The sequence below is a fragment of the Lottia gigantea genome (genome assembly GCF_000327385.1).
Source record: "Lottia gigantea unplaced genomic scaffold LOTGIsca_74, whole genome shotgun sequence".
Classification (NCBI taxonomy): Eukaryota; Metazoa; Mollusca; class Gastropoda; family Lottiidae; genus Lottia; species Lottia gigantea.
In genome coordinates, this window is record NW_008710478.1 from 218,661 (window position 1) to 233,150 (window position 14,490).

A 14,490-nucleotide genomic window follows, 5' to 3' on the forward strand; every position below is an offset into this window, starting at 1 on the left:
GAATCACAACCATTCATCACAAATCCAGATAAATCTTGTGGTTGTTGTTGTATTTCTCTGTATTCTGCCATTATGAAAAGAGTAGGCTTATTCTGACCAGTTTTTGTTGTACTCATAGTGAAGTTTTGTTGTTTTTCTCTTCTATTTACTATGGTATGGACTTTGATAATACAGGAAGTGATAAATATTACGGATTGACTTAGGATTGGTGACAGGTTTATAAAAATTAACTGTGGTAATATAGATGTGGTAACAGCATTATGCACAGTTCATGAAGCTTGAACACAGCCCTGCCACCAGGAATGAATTGGTGCTGGGGCTCATATTTTTTAATCAGAAAATTTGAAGAATTAAAGGCCCAGAGGACTCATTTCTGACAATTTTGAGGTGCCAAAAACATATCAAAATCTATATCTTTTTGATTTTGTGCAAAGACGCTGCAAATAAAATCTCTGCTGAACTGAAGAAGGTTTTGCTGGGACTTTATTCTCACTTGCTGGGGCCCAGCCCCCACCCTAATGATTGCTTAACCTGTATATTCCTATGTGCTGTAAAATTGAGGTCAGTAAGTGTATCTAAAATAAAGAAATAAATTAAAAATTGAATTAGGATTTTGGAGATGTCATACTTTTCAAAACTAAATTTAAATGTATAATTTCACAGTCACATTGCTATAGTCATTTTTATCCAAAGTAAATCTGATTTGATTACGTCAGAAAACCATTTATCCTGCATGAAAGTGTATCCTATCGAATCTATATACAGTCATCAAGCAAATCTGGAGCATTGTTACTTCCCTTTTAGTTTGTACTCTTTTGATGTGTCATCTATACACAATATGACAGTTTGTCATTACAACACATGTTAGTCAGGATGTATATACCCAAAAAAGACATAAGGGCTTAAAAATATTACTATTTATTTATTCTTTTTGGGTGGGGTGGGGCAACTTGTTAGCTGCCATCTTGTGTTTATATATATTCCATTGAAAACACAATATAAACAATAATTAGTAGAAATATCAAGAAAAATATTTTTTGATGGATAGGTTGCCAGGTCAGGTTAACATGCACCCACACAGCAGCTTTTTTAAATCCATTGAAACACTTCTATTGTGTTTGAGCAGTTTTTAAAGGGTTTTAACCATATCCAGAGCTGTAACTCCAAAACCATTGTAAAAAATTGAATTTTGTATCAAGTTCCCGATATTGCCCCCCTTCCACTTTAACAATTTTTATAAATTAAATCAATACCCCTGGAAAATTTCCCCTGCTTGACCCCCCTCAACTAGTTTTTCCTAGTCACTGCATGCGTAGTGCCAGCAGACAAATAAAACAAAAGGAAATATACGTCTTGAGTAACAGTTTAAATGAACCCACAAAGTCATTTTATTTATTATACGCAAATTTTAGTTTTGGTTGATGAAACGTTTCGATGGTTTCTTCCCAGAATGGGTTCTCTTGTGAAGTTTTAAATTACTTGCTGTAGTAAAACATTTTTCACAAACATCACATTTGTATGGTTTTTCTCCAGTATGAACTCTCATGTGTACTTTAAGATTTCTTGATTCATTGAAACTCTTGTCACAAACATCACATTTGTATGGCTTCTCTCCAGTATGGGTTCTCTTGTGAAGTTTTAATTGGCTTGCTGTAGTAAAACATTTTTCACAAACATCACATTTGTATGGTTTTTCTCCAGTATGAATTCTCATGTGTACTTCAAGATTTCTTGATTCATTGAAACTCTTGTCACAAACATCACATTTGTATGGCTTCTCTCCAGTATGGGTTCTTTTGTGAAGTTTTAAGTGACTGGCCATAGTAAAACATTTACCACAAACATCACATTTATATGGTTTCTCTCCAGTATGTCTTCTCATGTGTACTTTAAAACTGCTTGATTCATGAAAACGCTTGTCACAAACATCACATTTGTAAGGTTTTTCTCCAGTATGAGTTCTCTTGTGAACTTTAAAATGACTTGCTGTAGTAAAACTTCTTTCACAAACATCACATTTATAAGGTTTCTCTCCAGTATGTGTTCTCATATGTGTTTTAAGACCATTTGTTTCTTTAAAACACTTATCACAAACATCACATTTGTATGGTTTCTCTCCAGTGTGATTTCTCATGTGAACTTTTTGATGCCATACAGTTGTAAAACATTTTCCACAAACATCACATTGGTAAGGTTTCTCTCCTGTATGTGTTCTCATGTGCAACCGAAGAGAATTTGGGTAAGAACAACACCATGCACAAACATCACATTTGAATGGTTTATCTCCTGTATGTGTTCTCATGTGCAACCGAAGAGAATTTGGGTAAGAACAACACCATGCACAAACATCACATTTGTATGGTTTCTCTCCTGTATGTATCCTCATGTGAAGTTTTAAATAACCCGTTGCAGTAAAACATTTTCCACAAACATCACATTTATAAGGTTTATCAGTCTTATGAATTTTAATGTGATTACAAAGTTTTCTTGACATGTCAAAGCCGAGTCCACAAATACCACAATAGAAAATTTTCTTTTCATTGTGTGCTCTTATGTGAACATTAAAATGATTAGCTCTGATAAAACTCTTTTCACAAACATCACATTTAAAAGGTCTCTCTCCAGTATGTGTTCTCATGTGATCATTATAATGCAACAATTTGGAATAACTCTTTCTACAAACATCACATTTGTAAGGTTTTTTAGCCTTATGTATTTTGATGTGATCACAAAGTTTACTTTTCATATTAAAGCCTAGTCCACAAATACCGCAAGGTTTTTCTCCAGTATGTTTTTTTTCTTGTTGTTGTTTGATTCCTCTGGTTTCTGCCATTGTGAAGTTTATAGTCCGATTTGGACAAGATTTGGTTGTCTGATCATATCTGAAGCTTTGTTTATATCTTCTGTTGTTTACTTTGGGATGGATTTTGATAAAAACAGGAAGTGATGAATTTTACGGATTGACTCATGGATGATAGACAGGGCTATTAAAGAATTTAAATGTGGTCTGTTTAATAATGAATGAGCAGGTAAAATAATCCTCCAGAAAGCTTGTTAATTATCATATAGAAAAACAAAGGGAAAAAACGAGTGATATAGAAATACCACTGTTAAAATAGTGTTCAATACATCAATTGTAGAGTGATAAAGAAATACCACTGTTAAGGTAATGTTCAATACATCAATTGTAGAATGATATAGAAATACCACTGTTAAAATAGTGCTCAATACATCAATTGTAGAGCAATATAGAAATACCACTGTTAAAATAGTGCTCAATACATCAATTGTAGAGTGATATAGAAATACCACTGTTAAAATAGTGCTCAATACATCAATTGTAGAGCAATATAGAAATACCACTGTTAAAATAGTGCTCAATACATCAATTGTAGAGCGATATAGAAATACCACTGTTAAAATAGTGCTCAATACATCAATTGTATAGCAATATAGAAATACCACTGTTAAAATAGTGCTCAATACATCAATTGTAGAGCGATATAGAAATACCACTGTTAAAATAGTGCTCAATACATCAATTGTAGAGCAATATAGAAATACCACTGTTAAAATAATGCTCAATACATCAATTGTAGAGTGATATAGAAATAGCACCTAAAGACTGTAACTGTGAGCCTCAAATATCACCTGTTTTGTTGTTGTTAGAGACATATACGTAATAAGAGATATAATGTTTCTCAACACCACTTACAGTCTACAAACTGAGATTAAACACTTTCTACAAACAGAATTCTTATGGTTTACTCATATGTATTTTGGTGTGCATGTGAACATTCAAATATGCTGCAGTTCTAAAAGATTTACCACAAACATCACATTTGTATGGTCTCTCTCCAGTATGTATTCTCATATGAATTTTGTGATATGATGCAGTTGAAAAACATTTTCCACAAACATCACATTGGTAAAGCTTTTCCCCAGTATGTGATCTCATATGAACTTTAAGATGGCTTGATGCAATAAAACACTTGTCACAAACATCACATTTGTATGGTTTTTCTTTAGTATGAGTTCTTATGTGCACCTTAAGAGAATTTAAATGAGAACAACACCATTCACAAACATCACATTTGTAAGGTTTCTCTCCGTTATGCGTTCTCATGTGAACTTTGAAATGACTTGCTGTTGTAAAACTCTTCTCACAAACATCACATTTGTATGGTTTTTCTTCAGTATGTATTCTCATGTGAACTTTTAAATGACTTGCTGTTGTAAAACACTTGTCACAAACATCACATTTGAACGGTTTCTCTCCAGTATGTGTTCTCATGTGCACTTTGAAATGACCTGCTGCTGTAAAACTCCTCTCACAAACATTACATTTGTAAGGTTTCTCTCCAGTATGATTTCTTATGTGAATTTTAAAATGACTAGCTGAAATAAAACATTTTTCACAGACATCACATTTGTATGGTTTTTCTCCAGTATGTGTTCTCATATGCACCTTAAGAGAATTTGGATGAGAGCAACAGCGTTCACAAACATCACATTTGTACGGCGTCTCTCCAGTATGTTTTCTCATGTGCACTTTGAAATGACTTGGTGTTGTAAAACTCCTCTCACAAACATCACATTTGTAAGGTTTCTCTCCGGTATGTGTTCTCATGTGAACTTTTAAATGACTTGCTGTTGTAAACCTTTTTTTACAAACATCACATTTGAATGGTTTCTCTCCAGTATGTGTTCTGATGTGAACTTTGAAATGACCTACTGCTGTAAAACTCTTCTCACAAACATTACATTTGTAAGCTTTCTCTCCGTTGTGTCTTCTCATATGAAATTTAATAAGCTTATCCCTTGTTGTAGTAAAACATTTTTCACAAGCATCACTTTGGTCTGGTTTCTCTCTAGAATGTGTTTTTGCGTGAAATTTAAAATCATGTGCTAAAATAAAACTCTTTTCACAAACATCACATTTGTAAGATTTTTCAGTCTTATGTATTTTTAGGTGATGACGAAGTTTTTTTGTTATGTCAAAGCCTAATCCACAAATACCACAATGGATAGGTTTCTTTTCAGTATGTATTTTCTTGTGAGCATTTAAAATTATTCTTCTATGAAAACTCTTTTCACAATCATCACATTTGTATGGTTTCTCTCCAGTATGTGTTCTCATGTGTTCTTTATGTTGTGACAATTTTGAAAAATGCTTACCACAAACATCACATTTGTAAGGTTTTTTAGTCTTATGTTTTGTTATGTGATTACAAAGTTTACTTTTCATGTCAAAACCGAGTCCACAAATACCACAATGAAAAGGTTGTCCAGTATGTATTTTCATGTGCTCTGTATGATAAGACAATTTTGAAAAACATTTTCCGCAAATATCACATTTGTAAGGTTTATCAGTCTTTTGTTCTTTAACATGATTACAAAGTTTTTTTGTCCTGTCCAGACCACAAATATCACAACATTGAAAAGGTTTCTTTCCTGTGTGCTGTTTCTTTTGAATTTTATGATTCCAGGTTAATGCTTGGCCTGTATCACAAACATTCATCCAATCCATAAATCCAGATAAATCTTGTGATAGTCGTTGTTTTATTCCTCTGTATTCTGACATTGTGAAATTCTGTTGTTATGTGATCAAAGTGAAGCTTTGTTGTCTCTTCTGTTGTTCATCATGGGAAGGATTTTGATGAATATTACGGATTGACTCATGGATTATAGACGGGTTTGTGAAGAAAATCAAATATGGTCTTATTTTCACAATACTATTTATGATTCTAGAGAAATGTGTCCCTTACTCTATCTGAAAGTTTTTATTTTGATTTACTGATTTTAGCAAAATAAACGCCTTATTGCAGAGAAATATGTCTTCTACTTATTTTAAAGGTTCAACATATTGAGCTGTAGGGCCTAAATGTCTTACACTGAAACTGTTTACTTGACAATTAACACACTCTAATGTATTCAGCTTGATCAAGTTGATACATACAACAAAATAACATAAACTTATATAAAAATATTTTCTGATATAATTTACTACTACAACTGTATTTAATTATCAAAATTTTGTATACAGCCCTTATAATTCAGTGTCTTACATCAATTGTAAAGCGATAAAGAAATATTAGATTTCAAGTTTATTTCTTTATATTTTCATTCAATATAAGCAAAAAAAAAAAAAAAAATTTTAATCTGATTATAATTGGATTGTTTTTGAATAGCCTACACAAATAAAACCAAACGATGTAACCTATGCCTAACCGAATAGCTTGCCATCATTAATGCCCCTAAGCAGACTTCTTCAAACGAATATTTAAACTTGCCCTGAAATGTAGACATGAGAAAAAGTTCTACTTGTCCAAGACTTGTCTGAAGATCGCATAGCTTGAAACTCTGATGTGTTTAGTCTAATATTGTAGATATCTAAGTGGGCAATAATATTTGCAGATTTGTTGATTTTGAGTTGTCACTGAAAAGGCCCACCATATTTCTTAAAATGATTAAATTATGGATCAGGTTTTACCTCAAGAATTTAATGTGTGGTCCAGAAAAATCAAAAACATTTTTCATTAATCACTCATATCATTATATTTGTATATTTTTATATCAGAAATTTCAACTTGTAGAGCTGTAATATAGTGAAGAGGTGTCTAATATCTTTATAATTATGAGGACAAAATAAGCTTTGATACTTCTGAAATATAAAGTGTTATTGTTTGTCTTTGCCACCTGATATAAGAGATTTAATTAATGGTGCGGGTATGAACAGTCTTTGTCACCGACGTGAATCTTGAGTAAGATCTCAGGTGTGTTTACATTCCACGACAAGATTATTGCGTTGCCAATAGGATTTATAATATCATACCAGTTTCATATTTGTTGCCAATTATTTTATCGTCTGCAAGACAGAGCTTTATCATCCAGTCAGATTCATTTTTCCTTTTAAGTGCATGATCCACATGTGATTATCAACATCAAGGAAAACGACCGACTGGGGATTTTTGTCTCCTTGTGTACCCCATTCAGACAGTATGTGCCCTCAGTTATTTCATATTTTTTTATTGATATTTTTTCAGGAACATTTAAACCACAACAGTTGATAGAAATCCTAGGCCATGTGGCTGATAATCGTAATCCTACCCTATCTCACCAACAAGTTATACATACAATGGGCATACAGTTTCAAGGACTGAGTGATCCAGTTGTTATTAAGCCAAGTCCTAGATTTAACCCAGGTTTGTCTCCCTTTATTTCATGTAAAACCCTTATTGCTTTTATAAGACACTTTTGAAATTTGATTTATACAAAAAAAAATTAAATTTTAAAAGAATAACAATAATTTAGGTATCCTATCTAACTTGGTCAAACCCTTCAATAATGATTAATTATCCATACCCTTTTACAGCCGATTCAAAAGAAATCATAAGAAAAGGTGCCTTATTCAGTATACATTTATAGTTGGGTTGACTGGAGTAAGGAGGGAAAATGACTTATTTTTTTGTAAAATCTTGTAAACGTTGACTGAGATTGATGTATTTTATTGATTTCAGGAATAACACCATTAATTAGTAACGAGGTAGGGCTATATGTTGATGATACCACGTTTGTTAAGTTAGACACCAATAAACCTCGTAATGCCCTGGTATCGGCCAATAAAACAAGACTACATGCTATCAAATCGGCCAGTACCTCATTGGATAAAGATCAGAATGTAAAAATAGCCTTCCCTAATGACAGAGCTCAGAGCATTCGACCAACAGATAAAAGAGAACGCTACAAGTAAGTGATCATTATTAGTTCCTGTTTTGATTTTACTTAAAGCCATATATATATATATATAGGTTATTGAAAGCTTGACAACCGGACAGTTGATTCAGCTCTATTTGCTGAAGATGACTAACAGAGCTTCCCTGGCTATTTGCATTGTCACAGTGCATTATCTTTGTTTTCCATCTTATTCATACCGTTGTTCGCAGCTAATGGGTGCGCTAGTTTTTATTTTCTGGAAGTGTGAAGCCATTTTGATTGTCAAGAATGCAATTAAACGACTTTGTAATAGGGGGTGAGAGCTGTCACTGGACCGACTCTCAGAAGCATTGGCACAGGTATCAGAATTTTTCTTACCTTGAAGAGGGTTCGAACCCACCGCACCTAATCACTAAACAGATGACAATCCAACTACCAACTGAGCTATTCCGCTGCCACAAAAAGTCAGTAGGTTAGGTAGGGATGGCCAAATATTGTTTAATGCTCATTATATTCCTACCTTCACGGCACGAATAGCCACATCCAATTCAGAAATATCAGTGATTGCCAATGTCATTGTATAATTTCAGAACTATCTTCACCCAGGCTGAACGTCACCACTATGTAGATCCAGACTACGCCTATACTGATGAAGAAGAGGAACAGGTCAAACAACATACAGACCAATATATTTCTTACATCAGAGAACATCGGGAGAATAGACTTAATAAACAAAAACAAAGGTAGGATTATATGATTAAAAGATCCGCGAACTGTCGCTATCGTCGTGGATCAAATTTAATAATCCCTTTAATAGGCAGCACAAATGGTTAAAGAGCTTTTCTAAAGAAAATTATAACACTGATAGCATCAATTTGCACCATTCCAATTTCAGTCTGATATCTGTGATTATTGCAATTCCTCGAAAACGAAGTGTTTAATGACGTAGCTCTTGTTTGTGGATATTACCGGTAATTGCAGCTTTTGTGATAATGATGTCATAATACAATTAAGTACCACAATGCAAGAACCACAGACGTCTGAGTGAAAATGTTGCAAATGTCACCAAAACACGTAAAAAGCTAGACAACCTCTTAACCAGCATTTATCTGAGAAACATAATTAGTAATACACAAAATGTCGGAGTGCCGGTACTCAATGTTTTTTAACCTGTCATAAGAGGGAAATAACTCAGAATGTCTGAATACTCAGATGTTCGATTCACAGATTATACAGTAGGTATTGTATTCATTAACTCAGAGGTTGTCTAGGACCAGGACCTTTCACAACAAGACATGACATAGCTTTTATCTTTTATTTCAGTGAATTCCAACAGACCAACAATCCTACAGATATCGGATTAAAATCAGCTGGTGGGTTACGTCCCTTTACTATTAAAGCTAAACAAAATAAAGTGGATCCTAAAAGTAAGTAATTTGGAATGATTTTTGCCTAGATTGAATCCTGGACCAACATTCATCCCACTGAGCGTCTACCCCAGTGTTTATGTATTTGTTATTTGATGTTGATTCTCACAATTTGCCATTGGAGTGAAATACTTGCTTGCTAACCTGTAGGTCCAGGGTTCAAACCTGGCATAGGTCAAGATTATACCATTGAAATTTTCAACCCGGTTTCGCCCTGTCAGCAATACAGGCTGGAGGGGCTGGCATGAAAGAAAAGTCTAGTCGTTCGGATGGGCAATAAGCCGAGGCCCCAGGTGCTAGAGGCCTTAAGATCCCTTAACAGTTGAAAATGGAAAAAAAGCAGGCTAATGCCACTGTCCTGGCAAACTTTCCCTCATTATCCACTGCATGGTGTTGCCCAATCAGGTACTAAAAAGTAGAACATAAAATTCCATTAATCTATTTGTTCACTATTTCAGTTCCATCCCCACCGAATGCCAAATGGAAATTACTGAGTACTAAAGAATTAACAGAGATGGAGAAAGAAGCCATGATGAGACCAGTAAGTTACAATTTACAAATATTCTCTCCATTGTTTTGACATACATGGAAAAAGTGTCTAGTCGTTTGGATGGGACAAGAAACAGATGCCCCATGTGCTACAGACTGAACGTTAAAGATCCCTCAACAGTTGGAAATTGATAAAGAGTAAGCTAATGCAGCTGTACTGGGAAAATTTCCCTCATTGCCCTCTGCATGACGTTACCCATCTTTATTAGCCCACATGGTGCAGAAAAGTAGGACGTTGATCTCCATTCATTTCATTTCCATTGTTTTGACAAATAAACCATGGTTCACTTTGAGGCAATGAATACTACTACCCTAGTCCTGAGGTTTACCTGCTAAAGAGAAATTATCGTTTTGCATTTTCAATAACGTTTGTTATTTTTTTTTATCTATCATCATTTTGTTAGGTCTCTGATGGTTTACCTGCAGTACCAACTACACTAGGGGAAAAACGTGACTGTACAAAATGGCTGACACCACAACAACTACATCAGCTTGTTATTGGTAGGTCTCTTGATCTTATCTAACATAAAGACACCATTTTAAAAATATAACAATCTGCATATTTTGCTCAAAAGATTAGGTGCTAGTTGTGAATACAAAGCTTTGATTTTCTATGATGGAGGGACAGATTTGTAAACACCATTCTGTTAATGACTGATAAATATGTGGAAAAAAGGCCAAGTTCCTCCTGGATACAACTAAACAGCTTTTACAGTTTTGTAAAAAGGCTGTAAGTGTCTAGTTAGCCTATAAATCAATATAGAAATAGAATAGGTAGACATGAAATGGCTTTAACTAAAAAGAAATGCAAAGTTATTTTTTTGGTCTGTTTCAGGTCCACCAACTTTAGATTTTGGTAAAGTTTGTTTACGGTCTGTGAGTCGGAAAGATATAACTATAGTCAATAATTTAGATCAGTATGTCCATATCGTGGCTGGGGTAAGTGAAGAAAAATTCCTAAGGGTTTTCTAGCTAGAGATTTGGGTTCTCTGGTCAGACATAACTGGCAAATACTGTCTTAAATACATCCTTAAAGTGTTTTCAATTGCTGTTGTCAAGACCTGAATATATATGGTTTTTGTTTTCTGATTGTTTGGATTAATAAATATCTATAAACTTCGTGAAATTGGTTTTACAATTTATGTCTGAGTTATTAAGTTTCAATAAAGTATAGAATATGCTGATTTGTAGACCTTTTATTTTGGAACTTAGATGTCAATAATCAGTTTCATGTAACATTTTTTCTCACCCTGCAAATTGAGTGTAAAAGAGTTAATCCCTGATCTTGTCTAAAAGACGGGATCCTTCAAGCTTTATCACATAGGCCCTTTGCAATTATCGACTTCATCAATCACTTAGTTTTAGTGGAATTGAAGGAACCACAGACATTTGATGGATTATCAGAATGGTGCAAATTGATGCTATCAGTGTCCCAGATACACATAAAAAATTTAGAGAATTTTTTTACAATCCCTTTATGGATATCATCCAAGTAAAATATGTAAATTTTTCGTTATTATACGGTTTTTTTTTCTAACCCCTGCAGATTGACTGTAAAGAGTTAAGACAGAGCAGTCCCCTATCTCAAGTTGTACCACCTAGATCTAAAGCTGTTATACCTGTTATATTTGAATCTAATGCTAAAGGGAAATTTCAGAGGTAAGGAAGACAGAAAGAAACAACTATATTTTACAAGTTTAACTACTTAGATTCACTCAGGATCCTTCCTACTAGCTGGTCGTTGGCCAAACCTCTTGGCATTGATGTTTCCCAAGTTTATCAATACAAGGCATTAGATTTTGATAATCCCTTGGTGTTAAAGGGTATTAGAATTGGCTACTGTAAATGGATTGTGATTTGAATTTTGGTATTTTTCTCAATTTCCTCTTCAATTTTCCAGATCTGTAATGTATAGCGTGAATGGATTCCACCAAGATCATGTGACAGTGTTAGCAGAAGTAGTACCAGTGTCTATAGAGTTATCTACCCCTAATCTTGTTTTAAAACCATCTATTGGGGCAGCAGCTGATGCAGGTCAGTTTTTGATTGACCAATCAGAATCACTTTTCCAAGCGAGTATCGACAGTATCATCGTCTCATTGGTCATATTGTTCTTCTTTGGGTTTCGCTATCCCTTGATTCATAGTCGATATTTAGACACAGATTCTGCATGACTTACTGTGAATGGTTGAAATGTATGTCACAATGCATGACCTTGGTATAAATCTTGTAAGATTACAAAGGAGACCAACGAAAAAAAATTATGAAACGAAAAAGTAATCTTATTTTAATTAGATTGTCATTTACCAGTCCTATATTGGCCACCATTCTTCATTTAAAAATTGATTTGAGAACTTATACTAAAAATTTTGATATCACATGGTTTGGTATACATGTGCTTTTTGATTTGACAAGAAACCATGGAAACATCATATCTCGCTCTCAAAAGTTGGTTTTATGTCTCAGCCACAATCATCAAGATATTTTTTGGATAATTTTTTCATTTTTGTTATTTTATTTTTCCAGGAATTCGTGGAGTTATTACCCTGTATAATAAATATAACTATCCAGCAGAGTTTAAATGGTCACCAAAAATTACTGATAAAGGCACAGCCTTCTCTATTAGACCAGCAACAGGTTTGTTCTTGATATTTCCTAATGGCAGGGATCTACAAACTTCCTCTATCTAAAGGAGTTCCTCTATTTTTCTGACCAATGCTGATTTTCTTATTTTGGGATAAAATCACTAGAAATATTTCTATAAAGGATATGACTTCCAAAGCATCTTAAAGGGTAAAATCTCTCCTGTTACCCACACATTGTAGTCTGTGGCCCACTTGATTCTCTGCTGATACTGGCATCCCTGTTATGTGCCTGTATTGCCTTCATAATTCAAATCAATACTTTGGGTTTCACTATCCCATGATTCATAGTTGATATTTAGACACAGATTCTGCATGACTTACTGTCATTGGTTGAAAAGTATGTCACAGTGCGTGACCTTGGTATAAATCTTGTAAGATTACAATTTCTATCCCTGTTATGTGTCTGTTTTGCCTTCATTATTTAAACCAATACATAATGCCATACAAAATAAATCTGTTTTACAGGCCTTTTTTTCAAAAATCGAGGCTAGAGGGCGAATTTATTATTTATAAGAGATTTTTTAGATTTTCAACTAGAATAAATCAGAGGAAGGGAAAGCATTTATTATTTATTTCCACAATTTTAACGTACATTTAATATTAAGGCAACAATCAGTCATTTTTGGGCCTGTAAAAGAGACTATTTATTTTGTATGGCCTAAGGCTTTTGTGTTGATCAAAATTTAAGATCAGGTGTAATTTTTAAGACAGGCAACGTTCATATTATATGTTGTAGGTACAGTAAAAGCCTACCAGTCATTAGATTGTGAAGTAGTATGGTATCCTTCCTATCTGGCACCAGAAGACGGAGAATTTCTACTGGATGTAGTTGGTGGTATTACTGAGGAACTCAAATGTGTAGCTGAGGTACGTTAGTTTGAATCTTCCAAATATAAAGCATGGAATACAGAATTATTGAGATTTTTTGTTTGATTGAAGAGGGTAGGGTGGTTGAAAGATAACAAGATACTAGTCAAGAGAAAGCACTGGCACAGGGTAAAAGGACTGTTCATTAATAGTAGACATTAAGGTAACAAGATACTAGTCAACAGAAGACACTGGCACAGGGTAAAAGCACTGTTCATTAATAGTAGGCGTTAAGGTGGTTGAAAGGTAACAAGTTACTATTCAACAGAAGGCACTGCCAGAGGTTTAAAGCAGTGTACACTAATTGTAATTGTAAGGGAGGTTGAAAGGTAACTAGTTACTAGTTTCACGCTTTTTAATATTGCTTAATTTTTGTATTATATTTTGTAGGTTGGTCACAGTAATGTGAATTTTGTGGATCGTAGAATAACTTTTGGACAAGTGCCTGTTAATTTAACAACTGTTAAAACAGCGTTATTGAAGAATTCTGGACCTCACCATGCCTACTTTCAGGTTAGACAAATTTCATTGACTTATTCTTTTAATCCTTTTAACACTGATTGTATATAATATAAATAATTAGTATCTGATAGTGGTGAAAGGGCTAAAACAACAGTTTCTTCCCCTTTCTAGTACCAAAATTTCATAGCATCAAGATTTCTCCAACTGGCATTTGGTGGGGATGAAATTTATAATGCATTAATCTGAAACTACAAATTTTGTCTTTGTTTAGGTTTTGGACCCTAATCCCTTCCCTGGTTTGATTGTCTCCCCTGTCAATGGTGTAGTGCCAGTAGGGGGCACTTGTGAGATAAAAGTAGCGTTGACACCCGACGCTATATTAAAGTTTGATTCGAGAATTCAGATTGATATCAAGGGAGGTAAATGTATTGATTTAAGGATGGGAGGTACGGTGGAGCCACCAGCAGTAGATATTGATGTGGTAAGTTCCAACTTCTTTTTTAGCACTGACGTCCCATACTTATGTTACCATAGCCACCTTTCTTGTATCACAGAAGTTTGTTAATGCAGCAATGTGATTGGATTGTATGCTACTAAGTACAGCCAATCAGAGCCCTCGACAGAAAGATTTAAATAATTTGGAAGAGCCTGTAATTATATAGATCAAAGGCTATGATCGGATGTAATTGGTAGCATAAAGTCCAATCAAATTGTTACAATAACAAACTTCTATGATATATGAAAGGCAGCTATTGCAGTCAAGGTATCAGAGACCGTTGGTAAAAGCTTGATATTGTCGAAATACAGGAGCAAAAATTTTGGAC

At 34.1% G+C, this 14,490-nt stretch overlaps 1 protein-coding gene across 1 annotated transcript; it reads right to left on the reverse strand.

The window, feature by feature from the left end:
- Window positions 1–1,408: 1,408 nt before the first annotated feature.
- Window positions 1,409–12,755, reverse strand: LOTGIDRAFT_168313 (hypothetical protein; the record flags this gene model as incomplete). The annotated part of the gene is made up of 4 exons (XM_009066199.1): window positions 1,409–2,754; window positions 3,769–5,382; window positions 10,942–10,981; window positions 12,684–12,755. 4 exons carry the CDS (start codon window positions 12,753–12,755, stop codon window positions 1,409–1,411), a joined length of 3,072 nt encoding a protein of 1,023 aa, XP_009064447.1.
- Between the last annotated feature and the right edge of the window lie 1,735 nt (window positions 12,756–14,490).